General features: G+C 39.9%; 1 protein-coding gene across 6 annotated transcripts in view; it reads left to right on the top strand.

Annotated features, from left to right (window-relative positions):
- CYFIP1 (cytoplasmic FMR1 interacting protein 1) overlaps nt 1-22,955 on the top strand; it is a 132,703-nt gene extending 109,748 nt beyond the window's left edge. For 3 of the 6 annotated variants that reach the window (XM_045448949.1, XM_045448950.1, XM_045448951.1), the window contains exons 27-31: nt 13,789-13,861; nt 14,420-14,514; nt 18,935-19,173; nt 19,652-19,799; nt 22,139-22,955. In XM_045448949.1, coding sequence (XP_045304905.1) covers nt 13,789-13,861; nt 14,420-14,514; nt 18,935-19,173; nt 19,652-19,799; nt 22,139-22,303 — 720 coding nt within the window. In that variant the 3' untranslated portion in view covers nt 22,304-22,955. Of the gene's footprint in view, nt 1-13,788; nt 13,862-14,419; nt 14,515-18,934; nt 19,174-19,651; nt 19,800-21,441; nt 21,581-22,138 lie in introns of all 6 variants that reach the window. The other 3 variants (XR_006704498.1, XR_006704499.1, XM_045448952.1) reach the window with 3 other exon arrangements.
- The last annotated feature ends 244 nt before the right edge of the window (nt 22,956-23,199 follow it).

The following is a 23,199-nucleotide window of genomic DNA, read 5'->3' as shown; positions in this document are numbered from 1 at the left end:
ATATCCTTTGTGTTTTACATGCATTGCAAATACTTCTCCCTGTTTGTGGTGTCTTTTCACTCTGATAGTGGTGATTTTTTTTTTAATAAACTGGTACTCTTAATTTGTTTTTTTTTTTAAGTTTATTTATTTTGAGAGAGAACATGTGCAAGTGGGGGAAGGGTAGACAGAGGGGAAGAGAATCCCAAACTGACAGCGTGAAGCCCAACGCAAGGTTCAAATTCACAAACTGTGAGAAATCAGAGTTGGACGCTCAACCAACTGAGACACCCAGGCAACCCCCTTTTCATATCTTTTTGACAAAGTTCTTTCCTACCTAGGGAATCATAAAATACTCCCTTATATTTTCAACTGAAGATTTTAAGTTTTGTTTTCTAGATTTAAGTTTATAATCCTGGAATTGGTTTTTGTGTGTGATAAGAGTGGATGAAGTTTCTTTTTTCTCTGTGGAGCTAATCAGTTGTCTCTCCTCCAGTGGCTGAAGAACCCCTCCTTTCCTTTATGATCTGCAATGTCACTGTCATCTGCCATATTTCTGTGGATGCACTGATCAGTGTCCAGGCTTTTGCAATGTCCTTTCTGCAGGCCTTCATGCATTGGTCATGTTTATGTCCATGGCATAACAACACATTGTCTTATTCCTGATAGCTCTCACTTAAGTCTTGCTACCTGACAGGACATATTTCCTTACCATATTCTTCTTCAAGGGTATGTTGCCTCTTCATACATTTTTGCTTTGCTTAAAGTATCAGTTTGCCAAATGTACTGAAAAAGCATGACATTTCAGTGTTAATTGTGTTGCATCTCTATAACTATTTGCGGAGATTTTTTGCTGTGTTGCTTCTTAAAGGAGTCTCTTGTCTTCAGGACCTTGGGAGCTTGACAGAGGCAGGGTCATGCTTTAGAGTGACCGGGACCAGGGTGCCTATATACATTTCAGGCCATGGCAGCCAGACTACCATACTCTAAGGACTGAGCCACTGGATTGGCCACTTTACACCTAAATTTAAAAAAAAAAAAAGAAAAAGAAAATACATTGTCAGAGAGTCCAGGGTTGGATGTGGATACCTCCAAGGAGCTGATGGCCTCCCATTAGGACCTGCATCTTTTGACTTTACCCTCTGTTACTGTATTCCTGGGTAGACCCTTTCCATATGTGTGATACAGAGGGGGAACCCCAGGCCATCTGCAAGTCAGCATGGACTCTGAGTGAGCAGCCCCTCATGTGCTATTCTCTTCCACAGCAGGAGTGACAGCATGAGGTGGAGGACCCACCAGAGTCACTTGGTGGGCTGGGCAATTCTGCAAAGAGCAGGTAGGCTGCCTGTAGAGGGAGCAAGCAGCTGATGTCCAGGGCAGCCTCGCTCCAGGAACATATTAGGGAGAACTGAATCTTATACTACAATATTTTGTGAATTTTTGACAACCAGATAAGCTAAAAAGAATTATTTTAAATCATAATCTATCATGAAGTTTAAATATTTAATATAGGAAGATTCCCTTCATGTGTGACTTTTCCTGAACACATAGTGCCACACAGTATAAAGTGCCATCTCTCTCATCCATATGTATCTAAACCTGAAGGTGCGTTTTAGTCACTGGCGTTGAGTTATGGCAGGGATCCCCAAGTTTTACTGAGGGAGGACTGCCTTAGAGAATTGACATTAGTTACTGGCAGAGAACCATTAGAAGGCTGATTTTTCTCCTGATCCAGCTGTGCTTTTAGGAAATACGATAAATGGTCAAAACCTTTTCTTCACCTACAAAATAGAACATGTCCAGGAGGCCTTGTACGGACATAAAAGAATTATAGAACCACTGGTGTTTGATGCTGGAAGGACAGAACTCATCAACTAAAAGGAACAGTCCATACCCATTTTTAGGGCAACAGTTGGACATTTGTTGGCTTTTGGTTGGAGTGTGAGAGTGTGATGCTGTATTAGAAACTTAAAACAGAGAAATTGGAAACCCATGTGATCTTTGCTGCCTAGATCCCTAAATTATGCCTGTTGCAAATCTCTCAAGACTAGCAAATCCCTTCTGAGACTTGTTCAGCACTCTTAAAGACCTCATCACAATCCAGTGGGGATTGGTGCCTCAGCAGTGGAAGAATCCCCTGGGCCTCAGGTGCCTGGTGAGTGCTGGGTCTCTAGCAGCCAGTTGACACAGCTCCCCTTCGTTCTCTCCCTTCTGAGACTAGGCCTGTATCTCAAGTGTATACTCTTGTGCTTAGTTCCTTTGAGTGACAAGCATAGTATTGGACACTGAGAAAAGATGTTAATTAGTAGTTGTCAGTTGACTTGAAAGCAAACTTTGGCTTATGAGTATATGAATATTTCTGAAACAATGAATAAAAAGACAATCATCTACAGTTTAATCATGTGCAGTTTTGTTTTTCTTTTTTTTTTTTAATTTTTTTCAATGTTTATTTATTATTGAGAGACAGAGAGACACAGAGTGTGAGCAGGGGAGGCACAGAGAGAGGGGGAGACACAGAATCCGAAGCAGGCTCCAGGCTCTGAGCTGTCAGCACAGAGCCCTATGTGGGGCTAGTACTCACAAACTGTGAGATCATGACCCGAGCCGAAGTTGGTACCTTAACCAACTGAGACACCCAGGTGCCCCGCAGTTTTGTTTTTCATGGCAGATTCTGTGACCCATGCCTGAGGCATAGTGAACACCATGCATGGCTCTCTTCTGGACGTGGTAGCCCTTCCCTATAAAAATGCCTGTCACCACCCTTCCTCAGGCCCTTTGCTTACTGTCACCCCTTCACTTCTCCCTTCTCCAGATCCCCTTGTCAGTGCACCTTGTGGAAGTGGTGAGAAGCCACATGTTCTGTGTTGGGCACGTCTGCTCCCAGGTTCAGTCCCAGATAGGAATTTTGTGGTGTTGGCTTTTGTCCTGTTGGAAGTAGGAGATTATATTTTGCAGTATGTCCCCTAGGGTAGAATTTCCCATGGTGGAAGGAGGTATGGCTGTTGTTCTCAATCTATCTCAGATGATTATGCCCAAGTCCCATCAAACCCAGGGGCAGGTTTGAAGATGCTAGACACTGATCTCTTCTTAGTGGTCTCTCCAAGGAAGGTGGTAAAAAATAAGTTTTGGTATTTGTGTAGGTTCTCACTATTATAAATGGAGGTATTAAGGGTGAATCAGATTGTCACATTAGAAAAGTGGGGTAACTGTGACCCAACTGCCAAGGCAACAAGTATTTGGGTGGGGGCCTCCAGGGCCTGTCCATATGTGGCCATGCATTAGTTGTCCCAGTTGGCACCAGGATTTGATTCAGTAACCAAAAATGTTGATCTTTTTTATTCTGAATTCATGCATTGGGTAGATACATGTAGCTTCCTGAAGTTTGTTTGTTTCATTCTATTTTCAAATTCTGCTCCTTAAACCCAACCTGGGTAGTATTGTTTTGGTGTGTTTTAGTTTATGCATGTGTGTCTAATAAACTTTTTTCCTTTCTATTTCTTTCTTTTTCTTTTTCTTTTCCTTTTCCTTTTTCTTTTTCTTTTTTTTGTTTCATATGTAGAATTTACTGATTCATCACTTAAATACAACACTCGTGCTCATCAGTCATCATTAAGTGCTTTCTTAATACCCATCACCCATTTAGCCCATCCCCCTGCCCACCTCCCCTCCAGCAGCCCTCAGTTTGTTCTATATACAGACATGTATACAATGGACATTTAGGCTCTTTCCATAGTTTGGCTCTTGTTGGTATTGCTACTATAAACATCAGTGTGCATGTATCCCTTCAAATCACTATTTTTGTATCTTTTGGATAAATACCTATGAGTACAATTGCCAAATCATAGGCAATTCTAATAGATGAGTTCTATTTTTAGCTTTTTGAGGAAGCTCCGTTCTGTTTTCCAGAGTGGCTGCACCAGTTTGCATTCCCACCAACAGTACAAGAGGGTTCCCATTTCTCCACATCTTCACCAACATCTTTTCTTTCCTGTGTTGTTAATTTTTTAAGTTTGCAAATGCTTTATTCTTTGTTTTACTGAAGACTATAGCCTGAGAAATGGCCTTTTAGATTGCTCTGAAGAACTTTGAAGCTTGTTAGCTACAGGGGATTATAAATATATATATATATATATATATATATATATATATATATATATGGGAAAGGATATACATTCTTTTTTTTTCTTTTTTTTTCTGCTTTAATAGGATTTTTTTTTATTTTATTTTTTATTCTTTAAAATTTACATCCAAATTAGTTAGCATATAGTGCAACAATGATTTTAGGAGTAGATTCCTTAGTGCCCCTTACCCATTTAGCCCATCCCTCCTCCTACAACCCCTCCAGTAACCCTCAGTTTGTTCTCCATATTTATGAGTCTCTTCTGTTTTGTCCCCCTCCCTGTTTTTATATTATTTTTGTTTCCCTTCCCTTATGTTCATCTGTTTTGTCTCTTAAAGTCCTCATATGAGTGAAGTCATATGATTTTTGTCTTTCTCTGACTGACTAATTTCACTTACCATAATACCCTCTAGCTCCATGCACGTAGTTGCAAATGGCAAAATTTCATTCTTTTTGACTGCTAATACTCCATTGTATATATATATACACGCCACATCTTTTTTTTTTTTTTCAACGTTTATTTTATTTTTGGGACAGAGACAGAGCATGAACGGGGGAGGGGCAGAGAGAGAGGGAGACACAGAATCGGAAACAGGCTCCAGGCTCTGAGCCATCAACCCAGAGCCTGACGCGGGGCTCGAACTCACGGACCGCGAGATTGTGACCTGGCTGAAGTCGGACGCGTAACCAACTGCGCCACCCAGGCGCCCCGCACATCTTCTTTATCCATTCATCCATCGATGGACATTTGGGCTCTTTCCATACTTTGGCTATTGTTGATAGTGCTTCTATAAACATGGAGGTGCATGTGTCCCTTCGAAACAGCACACCTGTATCCCTTGGGTAAATGCCTAGTAGTGCAATTGCTGGTCGTAGGGTAGTTCTATTTTTAAGTTTTTTGGGGAACCTCCATACTGTTTTCCAGAGTGGCTGCACCAGCTTGCATTCCCACCTGTGTTGTTAATTTTAGCCATTCTGACAGGTGTGTGAGGTGGTATCTCATTGTAGCTTTGATTTTTATTTCTCAGATGATGAATGATGTTGAGCATCTTTTCATGTGTCTATTAGCTATCTGGATGTCTTTTCTGGAAAAATGTGTGTTCAGCTCTTTCCATTTTTTTACTGGATTATTTGTTTTTTGGGTGTTGAATTTTATAAGTTCTTTATATATTTTGGATACTAACCCTTTATCAGGTATGTCATTTGCAAATATCTTCTCCCATTCTGTTGGTTGCCTTTTAGTTTTGTTGATTGTTTCCTTTGCTGTGCAAAGATTTTTATATTGATAAATTCCCCATAGTTAATTTTTCCCTTGCCTTTAGTTAGAAGTTGCTCTGGCCGATGTCAGAGAGGTTACTGCCTGTGTTCTCCAGAATTTTGATGGTTTCCTGTCTCATATTTGGGTCTTTCATCCATTTTGGATTTATTTTTGTATATGTTATAAGGAAGTGGTCCAGTTTCATTCTTTTCCATGTTGCTGTCCAGTTTTCCCAATACCATTTGTTGAAGAGACTGTTTTTTTTCCATTAGATATTCTTTCCTGCTTTGTTGAAGATTAGTTGACCATATAGTTGTGGGTCTGTTTCTGGGTTTTCTGTTTTGTTCCTTCAATCTGTGTGTCTGTTTTGTGCCAGCACCATACTGTCTTGATGACTACAGCTTTGTAATATAGCTTGAAATCTGGAATTGTGATGCCTCCAGCTTTGGTTTTCTTTTCCAGGATTGCATTGGCTATTCAAAATCTTCTGTGGTTCCATAAAAATTGTAGGATTGCTTGTTCTAGCACTGTGAAACATGCTGGTGATATTTTGATAGGGACTGCATTCCATGTACATTGCTTTGGGTAGTATAGATTTTTTTTTTTTAATTTTTTTAATGTTTATTTATTTTTGAGACAGAGACACACGGGGCCTGAGTGAGGGAGGGTCAGAGAGAGAGGGAGGCACAGAATCCAAAACAGGCTCCAGGCTCTAAGCCGTCATCACAGAGCCCAACTCGGGGCTCGAACTCATCAACCGCGAGATCATGACCTGAGCCAAAGTCAGATGCTTAACCGATTGAGTGATCCGGGCACCCCAGTAGTATAGATATTTTAATAATGTGTGTTCTTCCAATCCATGACCATGGAATGTTTTTCCATTTCTTTGTGTCATCTTCAATTTCTTTCATCATTGGTTTATAGTTTTCAGAGTACAAATCTTTTAATTCTTTGGTTAGGTTTATTAGGTATCTAATTCCTTTTGGAGCAATTATAAATGGGATCGATTACTTGATTCCTCTCTCTACTGCCTCATTATTGGTGTAGAGAAATGCAGTAGATTTCTGTACATTGATATTGTATCCTGCAACTTTACTTAATTCATATATCAGTTCTAGCAAATTTTTGGTAGAGTCTTTTGGGGTTTTCTACATAGAGTATCATGTTGTCTGCAAATAGTGAAAGTTTGACTTCTTCCTTGCCAATTTGGATACCTTTTATTTCTTTGTGTTATCTGGTTCCTGTGGCTAGGACTTCCAGTATTATGTTAAGTAACTGTCTTGAGTGTTGACATCCCTATCTCGTTCCTGACCGTAGAGGAAAAAGCTCTCAGTTATTCCCCATTAAGGATAATATTAGCTGTGATTTTTTCATAGATGGCCGGTCTCTATTATGTTAAGTTCCCTCTAAACCTACTTTGTTGAGGGTTTTCAGCAAGAATGGATGCAGTACTTTGTCAAATGCTTTTTCTGCATCTATTGAGAGGATCATATGTTTCCCATCCTTTCTTTTATTGACGTGGTGGATCACATCAATTGACCTGAGAATATTGAGCTCCCCTTTCAACCCTGGAATAAATCCCACTTGATTGTAGTGAATGTTACTTTTAATGTACTGTTGGATTCGGTTTGCTAGTATTTTATTGAGAATTTTTGCATCGATGTTCATCAGGGATATTGGTCTGTAGTTCTCTTTTTAAGTGGAGTCTTTGTCTTGTTTTGGAATTAGGGTAATGCTGGAGTCATAGAATGAGTTTGGAAGTTTTCCTTCCGTTTCTATTTTTTTGGATAGTTTGAGAAGAAAAGGTTAGCTCTTCTTTAAGTATTTGGTAGAATTCCCCTGGGAAGCCATCTGGCCCTGGACTTTTGTTTGTTGGGAGATTTTTGCTTACTGATTCAATTTCTTTGCTGGATATTCTTTGCTCAAGTTTTCTACTGCTTCCTGTTTTAGTTGTTGTAGTTTCTAGGAATTTATCTATTTCTTCAAGATTGCCCAATTTGGGGGCATATGATTTTTCATAATACTCCCATAATTTTTTGTATACATATGGTGTTGGTTGTGATTTCTCCTTTCTCATTAGTGATTTCATTTACTTGGGTCCTTTTTCTTTTCTCTTTGGTAAGTCTGGCTAGGGGGTTACCAATTTTATTAATTTTTTAAAAGAAGCAGCTCCTGGTTTCATTCATCTATTCTGTTGGGGGGTTTTTTAGTTTCTATATCATTGATTTCTGCTCTAATCGTTATTATTTTCCTTCTGCTGGCTTTAGGCTTCTTTTTTTTTTTTTTTTAATTTTTTTTAACATTTATTTATTTTTGAGAGACAGAGAGAGATAGAGCACAAGCAGGGGAGGAGCAGAGAGAGAGGGAGACACAGAATCCAAAGTAGGGTCCAGGCTCTGAGCTGTCAGCACAGAGCCTGACGCGGGGCTTGAACTCACGGACTGCAAGATCATGACCTGAGCTGAAGTCAGCTGCTTAACCAACTGCTTAACCAACCCAGGCACCCCAGGCTTCATTTTTTTTTTTTTTTTCCTAGCTCCTTTACGTATAAGGTTAGGTTGTCTATTTGAGATTTTTCTGGCTTCTTGAGGTAAACCTCTATCACTATATACCTCACTCAGGACTGCTTTTCCTGCATCACAAAGGTTTTGAACCATTGTGTTTTAATGTTCATTTGTTTCCAAGTATTTGTTTAATTTTCAATATTTTAAAAAATATTTTTTAATGTTTTTTAATTTATTTTCAGAGAGAGAGAGAGAGAGAGAAAGAGTGCGTGAGTTGGGGAGGGACAGAGGGAGAGAGAGAAAGAGAGTCCCAAGCAGGCTCTACGCCATCAGCGCAGAGCCCACTGTGGGGCTTGATTTCACAAACCGTGAGGTTATGACCTGAGCTGAAATCAAGAGTCGGTGCTTAACTGACTGAGCTACCTAGATGCCCCTCATTTATTATTTTTTTTATTTCCTGGTTGACCCATTCATTCTTTAGTAGGATGTTCTTTAGCCCCCATGTATGTGGTCTTTCCAAATTTTTTCATGTGGTTGACTTCAAATTTCAAAGTACTGTGGTTTGAAAATAGGCATGGTATGATCTCACTCTTGGTACTTGTTGAGACCTGACTTGTGACTCAGTATGTGATCTATTCTAGAGAATGTCCCATTGCACTTGAATAGAATGTGTTTTCTACCGCTTTAGGATGGAATGTTCTGAATAGGTTTGTTAAGTTCATTTGGTTCAGTGTGTCATCAAAGCCATTGTTTCCTTGTTGATTTTCTGCTTAGATGATTTGTCCATTGTTATAAGTGGGGTGTTGAAGTCCCCTACTATTCTTGTATTACTGTTAGTGAGTTTCTTTATGTTTGTTATTAATTGTTTTATATATTTAGCTTCTCCCAAGTTGGGGCCATAAATATTTACAATTAGTACTTCTTGTTGGATAGACCCGTTTATTATGATGTAGTGCCCTTATTCATCTCTTTGCAGTCAGTCGTTTAAAATCTAGTTTGTCTTGGGGCGCCTGTGTGGCTCAGTTGGTTAAACGTGCAACTCTTAAAAAAAAAAAAAAAAAAACATGCAACTCTTGGTTTCGGTTCAGGTCATGATCTCGCATTTTGTGGGTTCGAGCCCCTCATCAGGCTCCATGGTGACAGTGCAGAGCCTGCTTGGGATTCTCTCTCTCCTTCTCTCTCTGCCCCTCCCCTGCTTGCTCTGTCTGTCTCAAAAATAAACTTTAAAAAAATCTTTTTTTAAATCTAGTTTGTCTGATAGAAGTATGGCTACTCTGGCTTTCTTTTGACATCCATTTGCATGGTAAGTGTCTCCATCTCCTTACTTTCAGTCTGCAGATGTCTTTAGATCTACAATGAGCTACGAAAGGCAGTTGTATAGATGGGTCGGGGGTTTTTTGTTGTTTTTTTAATCAGTTCTGACATCCTTTGTCTTTTGATTGGAGCATTTAGTCTATTTACTTTCAGGATAATTATTGATAGATATGAAGTTAGTGCCATTTTATTAATTTCTTTTGTCTGTGTTCCTTTTTAGTCTTTGTCACTTTTCTTCCTTCATTCCACTTGAAGAATCCCCTTTAATATTTCTTGCAGGGGGTGTTTAGTGGTTACAAACTCCTTTAGTTTTTGTTTGTCTGAGAAACTCTTTATCTCTCCTTCTATTCTGAATGATAGCCTTGCTGGCTAGATAGAGTATTCTTGGCTGCAGATTTTTCCCATTCAGCACATTGAATATATCATGCCTTTTTCTTGTCTGCCAAGTTTCTGTGGACAGATCTGTTGCTAACCTTATTTGTCTTCCCTTGTAAATTAAGGACTTCTTTTGTCTTGCTTCTTTTAGGATCTGTCTTTGTCTCTATTATTTGCAAATTTAACTACAGTATGTCTTGGTGCTGGCCTGCTTTTGTTGATTTTGATGGGAATTCTTTGTGCCTCCTGGATTTGGAGGTCTGTTTCATTTGTCAGATTAGGGAGGTTTTTGGCTATAATTTCCTCAAATGAACCTTCTGCCCCCTTCTCTCCCTTTTCCTCGGAGACTCCTATGGTATCAATGTTATTACATTTTATGGAGTCACTGAATTCTCTATGTGATCCATGATACTTCTTTCCCTCTTTTGTTCTTCATTATTTCCCATAATTGTATTTTTTTTATGTTACCTATTCATTCCTCTGCTTCTTCCATCCTTGTCATTACATCCAGGCAGTTTTGATAATTAGTTACTGTATTTTTTCATTTTGGTCTGATTAGTTTTTAGCTCTTTTATCTCTGTGGTAAGGGACTCCCTGGTGTATTCGATGCTTTTCTCAAGCTCAGTTAGTTATGATTGTTGCTTTAAGTTCTGGATCAGGCATATTACTTATATCTATTTCGATTAGATCCCTGGCTGTGACCTTTTCTTGTTCTTTCTTTTGGGATGAATTCCTCTGTCTTGCATTTTTTCTAGTTCTCTGTCTTCTTCTGTGTGTTAGGAAAGCCGTTATGTTTCTTGCTCCTGAGAGTTAATGGCTTTATGAAGAAGAGGTCATATAATGTCCAGGGCCTAGTATTTCAAGAAGTGTCTCTGGTGCATATTTTATGCACTGTGCTGCTGTGTTACGGTTGCTCTTTCCTTCAGGTCAGTTCTCTGCAGTTTCTCCTTGCCTGCGGTGGGGAAAGTCTGGACCATTGCCAGAATATAGCAACTTTTAACTAGGTGTGCTCTTGTCTGCTTGTTAAAAGAGACTGGATTCTATTTCCACTAGAGCTAAAGCTTTGTAGAACTCCATGGTCCTTAGACATAGTGTGTGTGGGAATTTGTGCTGGTCTTCTGGAGAATAGGCCAGCGGCGCTGGTCCTTAGGCATACTTGCCCAAGAAAAGCACTACCAGCATAGCACAGGAGGGTGGAGCTTGGTGTAAGCAGTTTAGGCAGCCAGTATTGACGCTGTGGTATTTACTGAAGTTAGTTTATGCTGAGGGGCAGGGGAGGAAATGGCTCCAGCCAGCTCCTTTGTCCAGAGAGGGGAGTTCATGCTTGCTTCTGTTCAAGAAGCCCTCCCAGAGGAGGGAGCAGTTTCTCCTTGTGTGTCCCAAGCATCCTTCAGATCGCTGCTTTCACACTGTCTGGGTCCAAGTTGCTTGCCTGCCTGGAGCAGTGCAGTATACTTTGAGCTCTATCCCAGCCAGGCCAACTGAGTTTTAAAACTCCAAACTTTAGGGACCTAGCATGGCGGAGATCTGCACTCATCCCCTTGAGGAGGGTCTTGCCACACCAGGACTGATGCAGGTTTGTTCCAGAAGGATAGTTGTACAAAGTGCAGGAGGATGGGGTTTTAAGTAAAGTACACTAAAGAGCCAGTGTACAGGTTAGCCACCCTCAGCAGGTATCCCTGGGCCTATGCTGAGGTGTAGGGGAGGGAAATGATGCCCTCCACTCCTTTGTCCCTAGAGAGGCAATGCCACCTCTCTCAGATGCGCTCCAAGAAGGAGGAACAGTCTCTCCCAGCTCGGTCCACGGGATCCTCAGATCATGCCTTCTGCCTCCTGTCTTCTCTACAGGAGCACTGCAGCACCCTCAGAGCTTTATACTAGCCACACAATGGACCAACACTCCAGTCTTTGAGCCCCACTGGTTACAGAAACTCAAGAATATCAGCCTCTCGGGGCGCCTGGGTGGCTCAGTCGGTTAAGTGTCCGACTTAGGCTCAGGTCATGATCTCGCGGTTCGTGAGTTCAAGCCCCGCGTCGGGCTCTGTGCTGACAGCTCAGAACCTGGAGCCTGTTTCAGATTCTGTGTCTCCCTCTCTGTCTCTCTGACCCTCCCCTGTTCATGCTCTGTCTCTGTCTCAAAAATAAAACGTTAAAAAAAAATTAAAAAAAAAAAGGAAATCAGCCTCTCTTTTTTTCCTAGTCAGTGGCTTTGAGGAAGTGTTTTCCTTGTGTATGCCTCAAGGCCTGTGTATACCTCGTGTATGCCTCTCTCTTGCCTCTCAACGACCAGGGCTCCCTCCTCTCTGCAGCACCCATGATCTGTTTCTTCCCCAAACCATGTCTCTGCACCTCCTACCTCCCTTAAGGTGGACTCTTCTCTCCCTCTAGTTGTGCAGTTTGTTCTTTCAGTCCTTAGATCGATGTCTTGGGTATTCAGAATGATTTGATATTTATCTAGCTATGTTCGAAGTACGAGACAAGCCTAGGGACCCCTGCTACTCTGCCATCTTAGCTGTGCCTCCATTAAACGTTTTTAGAATAGTTTTTTTTTTAATTTTAGAATAGTTTTGATTTTAGAATAGTTTTCATTGCTTATTTGTTTTTAATGGTAGTTTTTATAGTTTTTAACAATAGTTTTTATATTTATAGTCTTTAGTTTTTATTGTTTTTATAGCTGTTCTTACTTTTTTTGTTTGTTTGTTTGCTTTGGTTTGGGGACAAAAATTTGAGCTCATTGGCAATAACACCTGGAAGCAGCACAGCTGGATGAACCACCTGTCTTGAATGGTATTGCTGGCCTGTAGGCTACTTTACTGCCTGCACAGCTCCTTGTGTGTGGCTCTGCCTCCAGCATCCTACCTGGTAGCTATGGTCCCTTGTCAAAGTTTCCCATCCTCCATCCATTTCCCTGAGTACTTTTCTTGCAGTCAATCAGCTTCCAACTGACCCCCTTACACTCTGACCATTCACTCATCTCCTCATTATTGTTTTCACTCGACAGTAAATATATCCTGGAGATCACTCTACATTTCTTATCTTTTTTGAGCTGCACATTATTCCATTGACATCACACTCCATTATGTGTTTGCATACCATGCAATCATCATCTGATCATGTCCCCCTTTTTTTTTTATCTTGTTCTTCTCTCCTCCACACCTTCTTCGCCCAGAATAGAAGGCCCAAGCAAACAGGTCCTGGGTGCACTGGCCCAGAGGTGGCTTCTACTACATATATTCTGCATGAAGAGCTCATGCTTTGGTGCTGGCCTCAGGAATAGAAGGCAGAGTGTGGAGGGGTCAGTCTCCTGGTTGAACAGGTCACAGCTAACTGGCTGCTGCACTAGATTTATGTTAGGTGACCATAGGACACTCATAAGTACAGAAAGTCTTACCTTCCTTTTCTTGGTCTTACCTTTGCCATCATCTGGGGAGGTCCTTGGAAGGGAAAATAGCATCAGTTGGTATATGTCTTGACCTTCTGTTAATAGTTCTTTTGTTTAATAATTTTTTTTAATTATTGTAGAATTATAAGATTTTAAGATGGGTATACAGTAGAAGGTTCTGTGGAGAGCCTGATGTAGATTGAGAGAGAGCTTACTCACCTCTTCTGCCTGCCCCATGGTGAACACACCAATCTTAGGGACCCTTTTTTGTGGTTTAAGAGCCTTCAGTCTCTGGAAATAAGCCCTGTTCTTGACCACCTTTAGATTCGTGGTGGGTTTTTAGTTCTGCAACTCTTGTGATATTAGAAGTAAACTCTACCTCTACACTGCAATATTCTGGAGAATGGGTCTTCTTTTTATTACCTCTTTAAAAGAGTTGTGTTCCAAAAGCAGGTTCAAGATGACTACTCAGAACTTGGTTTGGGTGCAAGAATGATGCTGCCTTTCTTTCTGCCTCTAGTGCTGCTCACAGAGGAAGCACCTTCCTCCTGTCTGTGCAGTGGTGTCTTGTTATAAAGTCTTATAACTCAGTTACAAACTTAAGAGGCAGGTAGCAAAAGTAAATAAGATTTGAAATTCAGTTATTCAGGTGTACTAGCCGCATGTGGCTGGTAACTAAATGTATAGCACAAACAATACATTTCCATCATTCCAGAGAGTTCTGCACAGTGCTGCTTAGACTATTTATTTTACACTAAAATGACAAAGATATAGATCTTGTTTTCAGCACCAGACCTCTGTCTGTCTTTGCGGTGAGGTAAACTTCCTAATGCAACCTTCTGTTCCTTTGCTGTAGTCTTTAGAAGAAGTGTGTGACCTATTGCATGCAGCCCCATTTCAGAACATCTTGCCAAGAGTCCACGTGAAAGGTGAGTTTCTGTGCCTCTGACCAGGGAGTCCAGATTGCCTATGCAGTGTTGAGTGGTGACACGTGGTCTTTGTGACCAGAGAACTCAGTGCTAGTTTTGTTTGAGTTTGGTCCCTGTTCAGTCATAACTGAAGGTAACTGGAAATGTAACATAGTTAAATTAATATTGAATAATTGAAATATTTAAGACTAAAACGGTATATCTTGGGATGTGCTTCAGAATAGCAGGGGACGTTGAGTATCTATGAAACAAGAGTGGCACGAGTTGATGCTCATTATAGCAAATGGGTTCAGAGAGTTTTTGTACTATTCTTTGATTTTGATTACATTTATAATTTTTAGTGTTTAAAAAAATGAATATTGAACAGAAAATCAGTTCTGTCATTTTGAGTTACAATATCAAATGAACCAGTTTTCTAAAACAATGTTCAGAGAATCTATGTGTATAATTTTAAGAAATCTTCATGTGTTTCTTTGACAAAATTAAACTTCAGCAATCATTTTCCATGCAAAGGAACAGAAAGTTAAAAAAAAATTAAAATATTTTTTTCTACTGCAGAGGGAGAGAGACTTGATGCCAAAATGAAAAGACTAGAATCAAAGTACGCCCCACTGCATCTTGTCCCTCTGATTGAAAGACTGGGGACCCCTCAGGTAATGCATACTGTGACAGCTGTCACTGTGGCAAGTTTGGTATCCACATCAGACCACTGGCACGGCTGGGGCTTCAGAACGCAGGTTCTGGATGACCCACCCTGGAAGGTGTAATGAGGTTGGATGGGCCCTCTCAGGCCTCAGTGTTCCCAGTGGGATTTGTAACTGGACCTTGTCCCAGGATGATTGGGAAGTTTAAGTGAGCTAACATGTGCAAAGGGCTTAGGACATCACCTAGCATGTAAGATGTACACAGTAAATGTTACTTTTTTGTGTGGTCTGTCCTTTCATGAAGAAGGCTTTTTTCATAGGTTTTTAATAACAGAAAGTGGGAGTCTCCTATAGGAGGCAAGGTGTCAGGGTAGAGTTCCATGATTTTATATCAGCTTAAGCTAGAGCTGGGTTTCATAGTTGTGGCACTGTCCCCAGTTTGGACCAGATAATTTTTTGTTGTGGGGGCTGTCTTATGAATTGTAGGATGTTGAACAGTATCCCTGGCACAACAGCCTCATGGAAATATAGCATAGAAGCAGCAGTGTGAAAAACACCTGAGGCAAATGAAAAGGAGAGTAGTTTACTCATCTCAGAGCGCATCTTGGAGGGATTGAGATCCTTGGAAGATTTCTCCAGGAACAAAGGAGCTGGCAGGCACCATTTCCATCCTCTGCCCCCAGCATAAACTCATGGCCACCTTCAGTATAGCCAGCACCATGTTGACACTTACTGCCTAACTTGCTAACATTGCTACCCCACTCCCCGCTGTGCTGCAGCAGATCCACGCCCTCTAGACAGGCTCACTTCAGTCCCAGTACAGCAGGAACCCCCTACAGAGGACTGGTGCTGCACAAACTTTGCTAATACCACCAAATACCAGGCTCCCCTGCCCCTCGCCATTACAGCTCCTCCCCTCCAGTATGCTCTTGGCCAGAGCCCATCCAGGGCAGTGCCACAGGCCTGGCAGTGTGGAAGTACCTTGACAAGGGTCAGTGCCAGTCCAGAAGACTCTTACCCTGGACAGAGGGAAAGATAACCACACATACAAGTCAAACGGTGGGCCCAGCAGTTGGCTGGGGGCAGACAACCGGTCTGGCTGCAGGCCCTGCCCACCAACGAAAGCTCAGGGGACAGTACAGGGAAAGCAGCTGTAGTTTGGTGCTACTGCATCTCTGGCAAACACCTAGTCTGACTCAACTCAAGCCCTAGTCAGCATGAGACTGGCCCATTAACACCACAGGGACCAAGCAAGTACCCACAATAGGCAAAGAGCCACTGCAGACAACTGAAGAAAAAGCTCAGCCACAACAGCAGGACATGCATAGCATATGTAGGAGACACACCTTAAGTGGCACTACAGGACCTCTTCATAAAAGCTACTTCTTTCGAGAATAGGAGACATAGCTGATTTTCCTAACACATAGAAAGAGACACAGAGAGTTCATTCCTGGGATGCAAGGGTGGTTCACTCACCACTGATCAATCAGTGTGATACATCAGTAAGAGAAAGGATAACAACCATATGATCATCTCAATAGACTTAGAAAAAGAATTTAGCAAAGTACAATATCCATTCCTGATAAAAACCTTCAACAAAGTAGGTTTAGAGAGAACATACCTCAACATAATGCAGACTTTATATAAAAAACCCACAGTGAACATCATACTCAATGGTGAAAAACAGAACTTTTCCCCTAAGATCAGGAACAAGACAGGATGTCCACTCTCACCAGTTTTATTCAACTTAGTACTGGAAGGCCTAGCCATAGCACTCAGGCAACAAAAAGAAATAAAAAGTATCCAAATTGGTAAGGAAGAAGTAAAACTTTCATTATTTGCAGATAACATGATACTATATATAGAAAACCCTAAAGACTCCATCATAAAACTACTAGAACTAATAAATGAATTCAGTATATTCCCAGGATACAAAATCAATGTACAGAAATCCATTGTACTAATCTGTACACTAATGAAGCAGCAGAAAGAAATATTTAGACAATCCCATTTATAATTGCACCAAAAATAATAAGATATTTAAGAGTAAACTTAACCAAGGAGGTAAAAGACCTGTACTCTGAAAATGATAAAATATTGCTGAAAGAAAGTGAAGATGATAGAAACAAATGGATAGATATTTCATGTTCATGGATTGGGAGAATAAATATTATTAAATATCCATATTAGCCAAAGCAACCTACAGATATAATGCAATCCCTATCAAAATACCAACAGCATTTTCACAGAACTAGAACAAAGAATGGTAAAATTTGTGTGGAACCACAAAGAAATCCCAAGTAGCCACAGCAATCTTGAGAGAAAAACAAACAAACAAACAAAAAAACTGAAAGTATCATAATTCCAGATTTAAAGTTATATTCCAGAGCTGTAGTAATCAAACAGTATGGCACTGGCACAAAAACAGAGATCAATGGAATAGGATAGAAAGTTCAGAAACAGTGCTTCAATTATATAGTCAATTCATCTTTGACAAAGGGGGAAAAAATACGAAATGGGAAAAAGATAGTCTTTTCAACAAATGGTGTTGGGAAAACTTGACAACTACATGCAAAAGAATGAAACTAGATCACTTTCTTATGCCATATACAAAAATAAATTCAAAATTGTTTAAAGACCTAAATGTGAGACCTCAAACCATGAAAGTCCTAGAGGAGAACAAAGGCAGTAATTTTTCTGACATGGGCCATAGCAACATCTTTCTAGATATGTGTCTTGAGGCAAGGAAAACAAAACTATAAAAATAAACTATTGGGATTTCATCAGAGTAAAAAGTTTTTGCATAACAAAGAATACAACCAACAAAACTAAAAGGCAAACTGCTGAATGGTAGGGAATATTTGCCAGTGACATCCGATAATGGGTTAGTATCCAATATATATAAAGAACTTATACAACTGACACTAAAAAACCAAATCCAATTAAAAATGAGCAGAAGACTTAAACAGATATTTCTCCAAAGAAGACATCCAGATGGCCAATAGACACATGAGGAGATAACATCACTCATTCATCATCAGGAAATGCAAATCAAAACTAAAATGAGATATCATCTCACACCTCTCATAATAGCTGAAAGCCTAAACACAAGAAACAATAAGTGTTGGCGAGGATGTTGAGAAAAAGGAACTTTCTTGCACTGTTGGTGGCAATGCAAACTGGTGGGTCCACTTTGGAAAACAGTATGGAGGTTCCTCATTAAATTAAATAAATAGATAGATAGATAGATAGATAGATAGAACTATATCTAGGATCCAGTAATCGCACTACTGGGTATTTACCCAAGGAATACAAAAACACTAATTTGAAAAGTTAAACGCACCCATTTTTATTGCAATATTACTTAAAAAAAGCAAGTTATGGAAACAGTCCACATGTCCATTGATAAATGAATGGATAAAGAAGATATGGGGTGTGTATGTGTGCATGTATACATATATACATACACATATATATGTATATGTATGTGTGTGTGTATATATATATATATATATATATATATAAACACAGTGGAATGTCATTCAACCATCAAGAAATGAAATCTTGCCGTTTGCAACAATATGGATGGAGCTAGAGTATAATGTAAGTGAAATAAGCTAGTCAGAGAAAGGCAAATACAATGTGATTTCACTCATATGTGGAATTTACAAAACCCAACTGCAGAGAACAAACTGATGGTTGTTAGAGGGAAGGTGGGTGAAATAGGTGAAGGGGATTAAGAATAAAACACTTTTCTGAGGACACCTGGATGGCTCAGTCAGTTGAGCACCTTACTTAGGCTGAGCCTTGTGAGTCTGAACCCCTCATTAGGCTCTGTGCTGACAGCTGGGAGCCTGGAGCCTGTTTCGGATTCTGTGTCTCCTTGTCTGTCTCTGCCCCTCCCCTGCTCCCCATTCGTGCTCTCTCTCTGTCTCTCCCGCTTTCTCTCTCAAAAATAAATAAATACACTTAAAAAAAATAATTTTCTTGATGAGCACTGAGTGGAATAGTTGAATCACTATATTGTATACCTGAAACTAATACGACACTGTCTGTTAACTACATTGGAATAAAATTTAAGAAAAATTTTTTTAGAACACAGTATCTCTGACCTCTGCTGACTAGATGCCATTCACCTCACCCCAAGCTGTGACAATCAAAAATGTCTCCACACATTGCCACATGTCTTCTGAAGGCAAAATCACTCCCAGTTAAGAATGGCTATAGTAGACAGTTCTCCTAGACTGAAGTATATTTAATCTAGTAAGACATATATGTAATAGCTGACATATTTATGTTGCTGATGCTTATTTCTAGAAGTCCTCTTCTGCAAATTAGGATAGTTTTCAAGTAAGTCAGAAATAAATCTGGGTAGTTTGGTTTCAGCAGTGAGCCTGCCATGGCTCATAACATTCCATCCTTTCTGCAGCAAATTGCAATAGCGAGAGAGGGGGACTTGCTGACAAAGGAACGTCTCTGCTGTGGCCTATCTATGTTTGAAGTCATCCTGACTCGGATCCGGACCTTTCTGGACGACCCTATCTGGCGTGGGCCTTTGCCCAGCAATGGAGTCATGCATGTGGATGAGTGTGTTGAGTTTCACAGACTTTGGAGTGCCATGCAGTTTGTCTACTGCATTCCTGTGGGAACACACGAGTTTACAGTCGAGTAAGTGTACTCAGTGGATGGGGAAAGTGGGAACAAGCTGGTGTTAGGCTCACATAGAAGACTACATTCCTCTGGAAGTGGACTAGAAGTTTTTCAAGTTGCTTTAAAGCTATTTAAGTGGAAGTTCTTAATGCTCAGGAGGTGACTCGGGGTGAAGTTTCTAGGTGTTCTCTGAACCCATGGAAACTTAGGTAAGTTAAGTTTTCTTAACTGTGCATTTTCTAGATGGGGGTGTCCACAGCTTCATAGAATCATTGTTCTTGGAGGGTCTGTGATCTGAAAGAAGGTTAGGAAACAGTGTGCCAAAGGAACTCAAAAGAGACTTTTACCAAAAAGGACATGTCATCTGCTGCTTGGCGTTCCCTTCCTGGCCTGTTCCCAGTAGATCCCTTGGTCATTGAATTCTGGACACAGAGTTGTAAAAGACTTTATAATTGTTTGTTGATTGCTTGTTGTCCTTGTTGCTTCTTATTTCTAGGCAGTGCTTTGGCGACGGGCTCCACTGGGCTGGCTGTATGATCATTGTACTTCTTGGGCAACAGCGGCGCTTCGCTGTCCTAGATTTCTGCTACCATCTACTTAAAGTCCAGAAACATGATGGCAAAGATGAGATTATCAAAAATGTGGTAGGTGGAAGAGAATCTTCCACTATGTGGAAGTTTCACAAAATATTTACTAAAAGTTATTTTTCTGGGAATGTTTTTCATCCCAATACATAAGGTGACACCAACTGAAGCTTTCTTTTCCAAAATGAATCTAAATATACTTGCTAAGTAAAGCAGTCAGGCAATTCAAATAGTAATTATTCCATTTTCTTTCTCTTTTTAGGGTATTTAGATCTGCTTCATATTATACAGCCTTATAGAATCTGCATTTTTAGATTATTGACGTATTATTCCAGTTTCTGGCTTCCTTTGTTATAGTCAAAATGTGTGTGGTTTGTTTTGTTTTGTTTGATTTCTTTGTTATGACTGCTCTTTAGGCCTTTTTCCCTTTGTCATTTTATGGATTCTTTGTAATTCTAGAAAATACTCAGCCATTATCTTTTCAAATATTTTAGTTTTCTTCCATTCTATTTTCTTTTAGGACTGCAGTTACTTACTTGTTAGATATTCTTCTGGTTTCCATATCCCTTATCCTGTTAGTTTTCTAATTAGGTTCCAAATCCACAACAGATTTCCACAGGCTTAGTGGTTTAAAACAACACCCATTCTCTCACAGTTCTGTAGGTCAGAAGTCTGGGTACAGAATGACTCAACTGACTTTATTTATCATCTCAAGGCCAAAATTAGTGTGTCTGTAGCACTGTGTTCCTTTCTGGAGCCTCTGGGGATGAATCTGCTTCCAGGCTCATTCAGGTGGTTGGCTGGTTGCAGTCCCTTGCAGTTAGAGGACCAAGGTCCCCATTTCTATACTGCCCATTGGCCTACATCCTTCTACTTTCCACATGAACCCCTCCAGCCAAGGCGGGTCAAGTCCCTCCCATGCTTCCAATCTATCAACTTTCCTTTCTGCTATATCTCCTGCCTCTACCTGAAGGAAGTTCTCTGCTCATATGATTAGGTTGGATTCACCTAGAAAATCCAGGGTAGTTTCCCCATTTTAAAGTCTAATCTTAACTACATTTACAGTCTCTTTTGCCATGAAAGGTAACATTTTCATAGGTTCTGGGAATTCAGGCATGGACGTCTTTGAGGGGCTACTCTACCTTCCGTATCTCCCATTTTCTTGTCTCTCTGGGCTGTTCCCAGAGTACTTTATTCAGTTATCTAATTCATTCAGCTGTGTCTAATCTGCTGTTTTTAGTTTTGAGAAATAGTAGTTTATTTTTAAATTTTTGATTCAGAGGATGCCTGGGTGGTTCAATCGGTTAAGCACCTGACTTGATCTCAGGGTCATGAGTTCAAGCGCAGCATTGGGCTCCACACTGAGTGTGAATCCTATGTACGTACATATATACACACATACATGTGTGATGCCTACATATATACACACATACATACATACATACATACATACTTACAAGTTTGATTTAGTTCAAATCTTGGTGGTAATTGATCATTTTATCTTCTTCACTGAATTTTTCCCATTTTTTTTTACACATTTGATGTATTATATTTTTTAATTCTAGTATGTGAGGCCTCAAAGGTTATCTCAAATTCTGAAATGTTTTGTGTGTTAGGTTTTTTATTTGCCAGCTCTTGTCCAATTGAACTTAATTTGGATTGCTTTTCTCCCAGGATATTTATTTGCTTCTCATCTCCACAGGCTGTTACCAACTTGGGGCCACATTAGCCTAATTAGAGGGTCCTGGCTTCATGGGGAGTCTTCAGGTGTAGCCCAGCTTGCTTACAGCCCAGGCCATCTCCTCATCTCACTGCTGCTGGTGGCATCTGTCCCTGAGGAGGTCCTGGCTTCTGCTTTACTTCCTGCATAGACAAAACCTGCAGTGCTTTTTAAAGTTTCTTCCTGTGTGTGTGTGTGTGTGTGTGTGTGTGTGTGCATGTGTGTGTCTGTCTGTCTGTGTGTCTCTGTGTGTGTGTGTGTGTGTGTGTGTGTGTGTGTGTGTGTGTCTTTTATTATTAAACCAGGAGGATCTATCAAAGTATCCTGTCTATAATAACTGGAAATCTAAAACTTGTATTAGATTACTGGTCTTTCCCCAGTGACCATATTATCTTCATCTTTACATCACCAATTTTTAGCACACAGCAGGTTCTTAATACCTGTGTGTTGAATGAATAGGTCTAAGTTGTAAAAGTAAATCTACCATCAGTAGTATGAAACCAATAGAGAAATGTATTTAAATGCAAAATACATTCATTGTCCAATAGGTACATTACAGAGACGTGTGCTAGTAGTTTGCTATAACTTTTGAGAAAATGTGAAAATTCTGACATTTTGAAACATGAAGAATAAATGTACATGTTTTAATAATAAAACATCCTAATTTTAACTGTTGCAGCCATTGAAGAAAATGGTGGAGAGAATTCGCAAATTCCAGATCCTAAATGATGAGATAATTACTATCTTGGACAAGTACTTGAAGTCTGGTGATGGAGAAAGCACACCTGTGGAGCATGTTCGCTGTTTTCAGCCACCTATCCACCAGTCCCTGGCCAGCAGCTGAGGACATGTACATCATGTTTTTGAAGAGTCCCAGTACTGACTGCATTTAATAACTATAAGGGCATGTTTTTCTTTCCATAAACTATTTAGTAAGATTTTTAGTGACTATTTTTCAGTATCTCTGTGCCTGTTAAAGGGGGTACTTTTCAATTTAAAAGCTTAATTTTATAAAATTATTTTTCTAGACTAAAATTGTATATGCCTTTGGTAATTAGAAAGTCTGAGAATATTAGCTGCTAATTGTTGCCATCATGTTCTTACAGAATTATTTTGCATTTTTCTATGGAATGTTCCAACAACTAGCTATGTCAAAATGCTGCTGAGTTCATCCATATATTCCTTAGCAAAGGATCAGTAATGTTTGGGGAAAGATTTATGGACTTAAGAAACTTAATACCAGCTCATTGTAATAAAATCCATTACCAATTAGAATTAAACTTAATGCTTATTTAGCTTTTGTTTAGGGATTTTTCTGATGGTCTTTTATGAATAACCTTTTCTAAGTCATTGTTCCTTTTTTTGTGTCAGTGTTTCAGAAAATAGTGAACTTGATTCCTCTGCTTCTACTAAATCCAGTTGTGACAGTCTAATTTGTAAGGTATGATTTAAAGGTTACAGAAATCAAACTAATAAAACTTAATTGTGTTCATTCATTTAGTGTTGTTGATAAGGTTTTGGAGTGATGGGGGTCTGGAGCCAATGGCCAAGAAAGAATTCTTGAGACATCTTTGGTGCAAAAAAGTGATTCTGTTGGGGTGCCTGGTGGGTCCATTGGTTAAGCGTCCAACTCTTGGTTTGGGGTCAGGTTATGATCTTGCTGGTTTCATGAGTTATGATGAGTTTCATGAGTTTCATGAGTTATGATCTTGCTGGTTTCATCAGGCTCCACGCTAGCAG

The sequence above is a fragment of the Leopardus geoffroyi genome, chromosome B3, assembly GCF_018350155.1.
Source record: "Leopardus geoffroyi isolate Oge1 chromosome B3, O.geoffroyi_Oge1_pat1.0, whole genome shotgun sequence".
Lineage (NCBI taxonomy): Eukaryota > Metazoa > Chordata > Mammalia > Carnivora > Felidae > Leopardus > Leopardus geoffroyi.
This window is presented reverse-complemented; position numbering and strand designations above follow the sequence as displayed.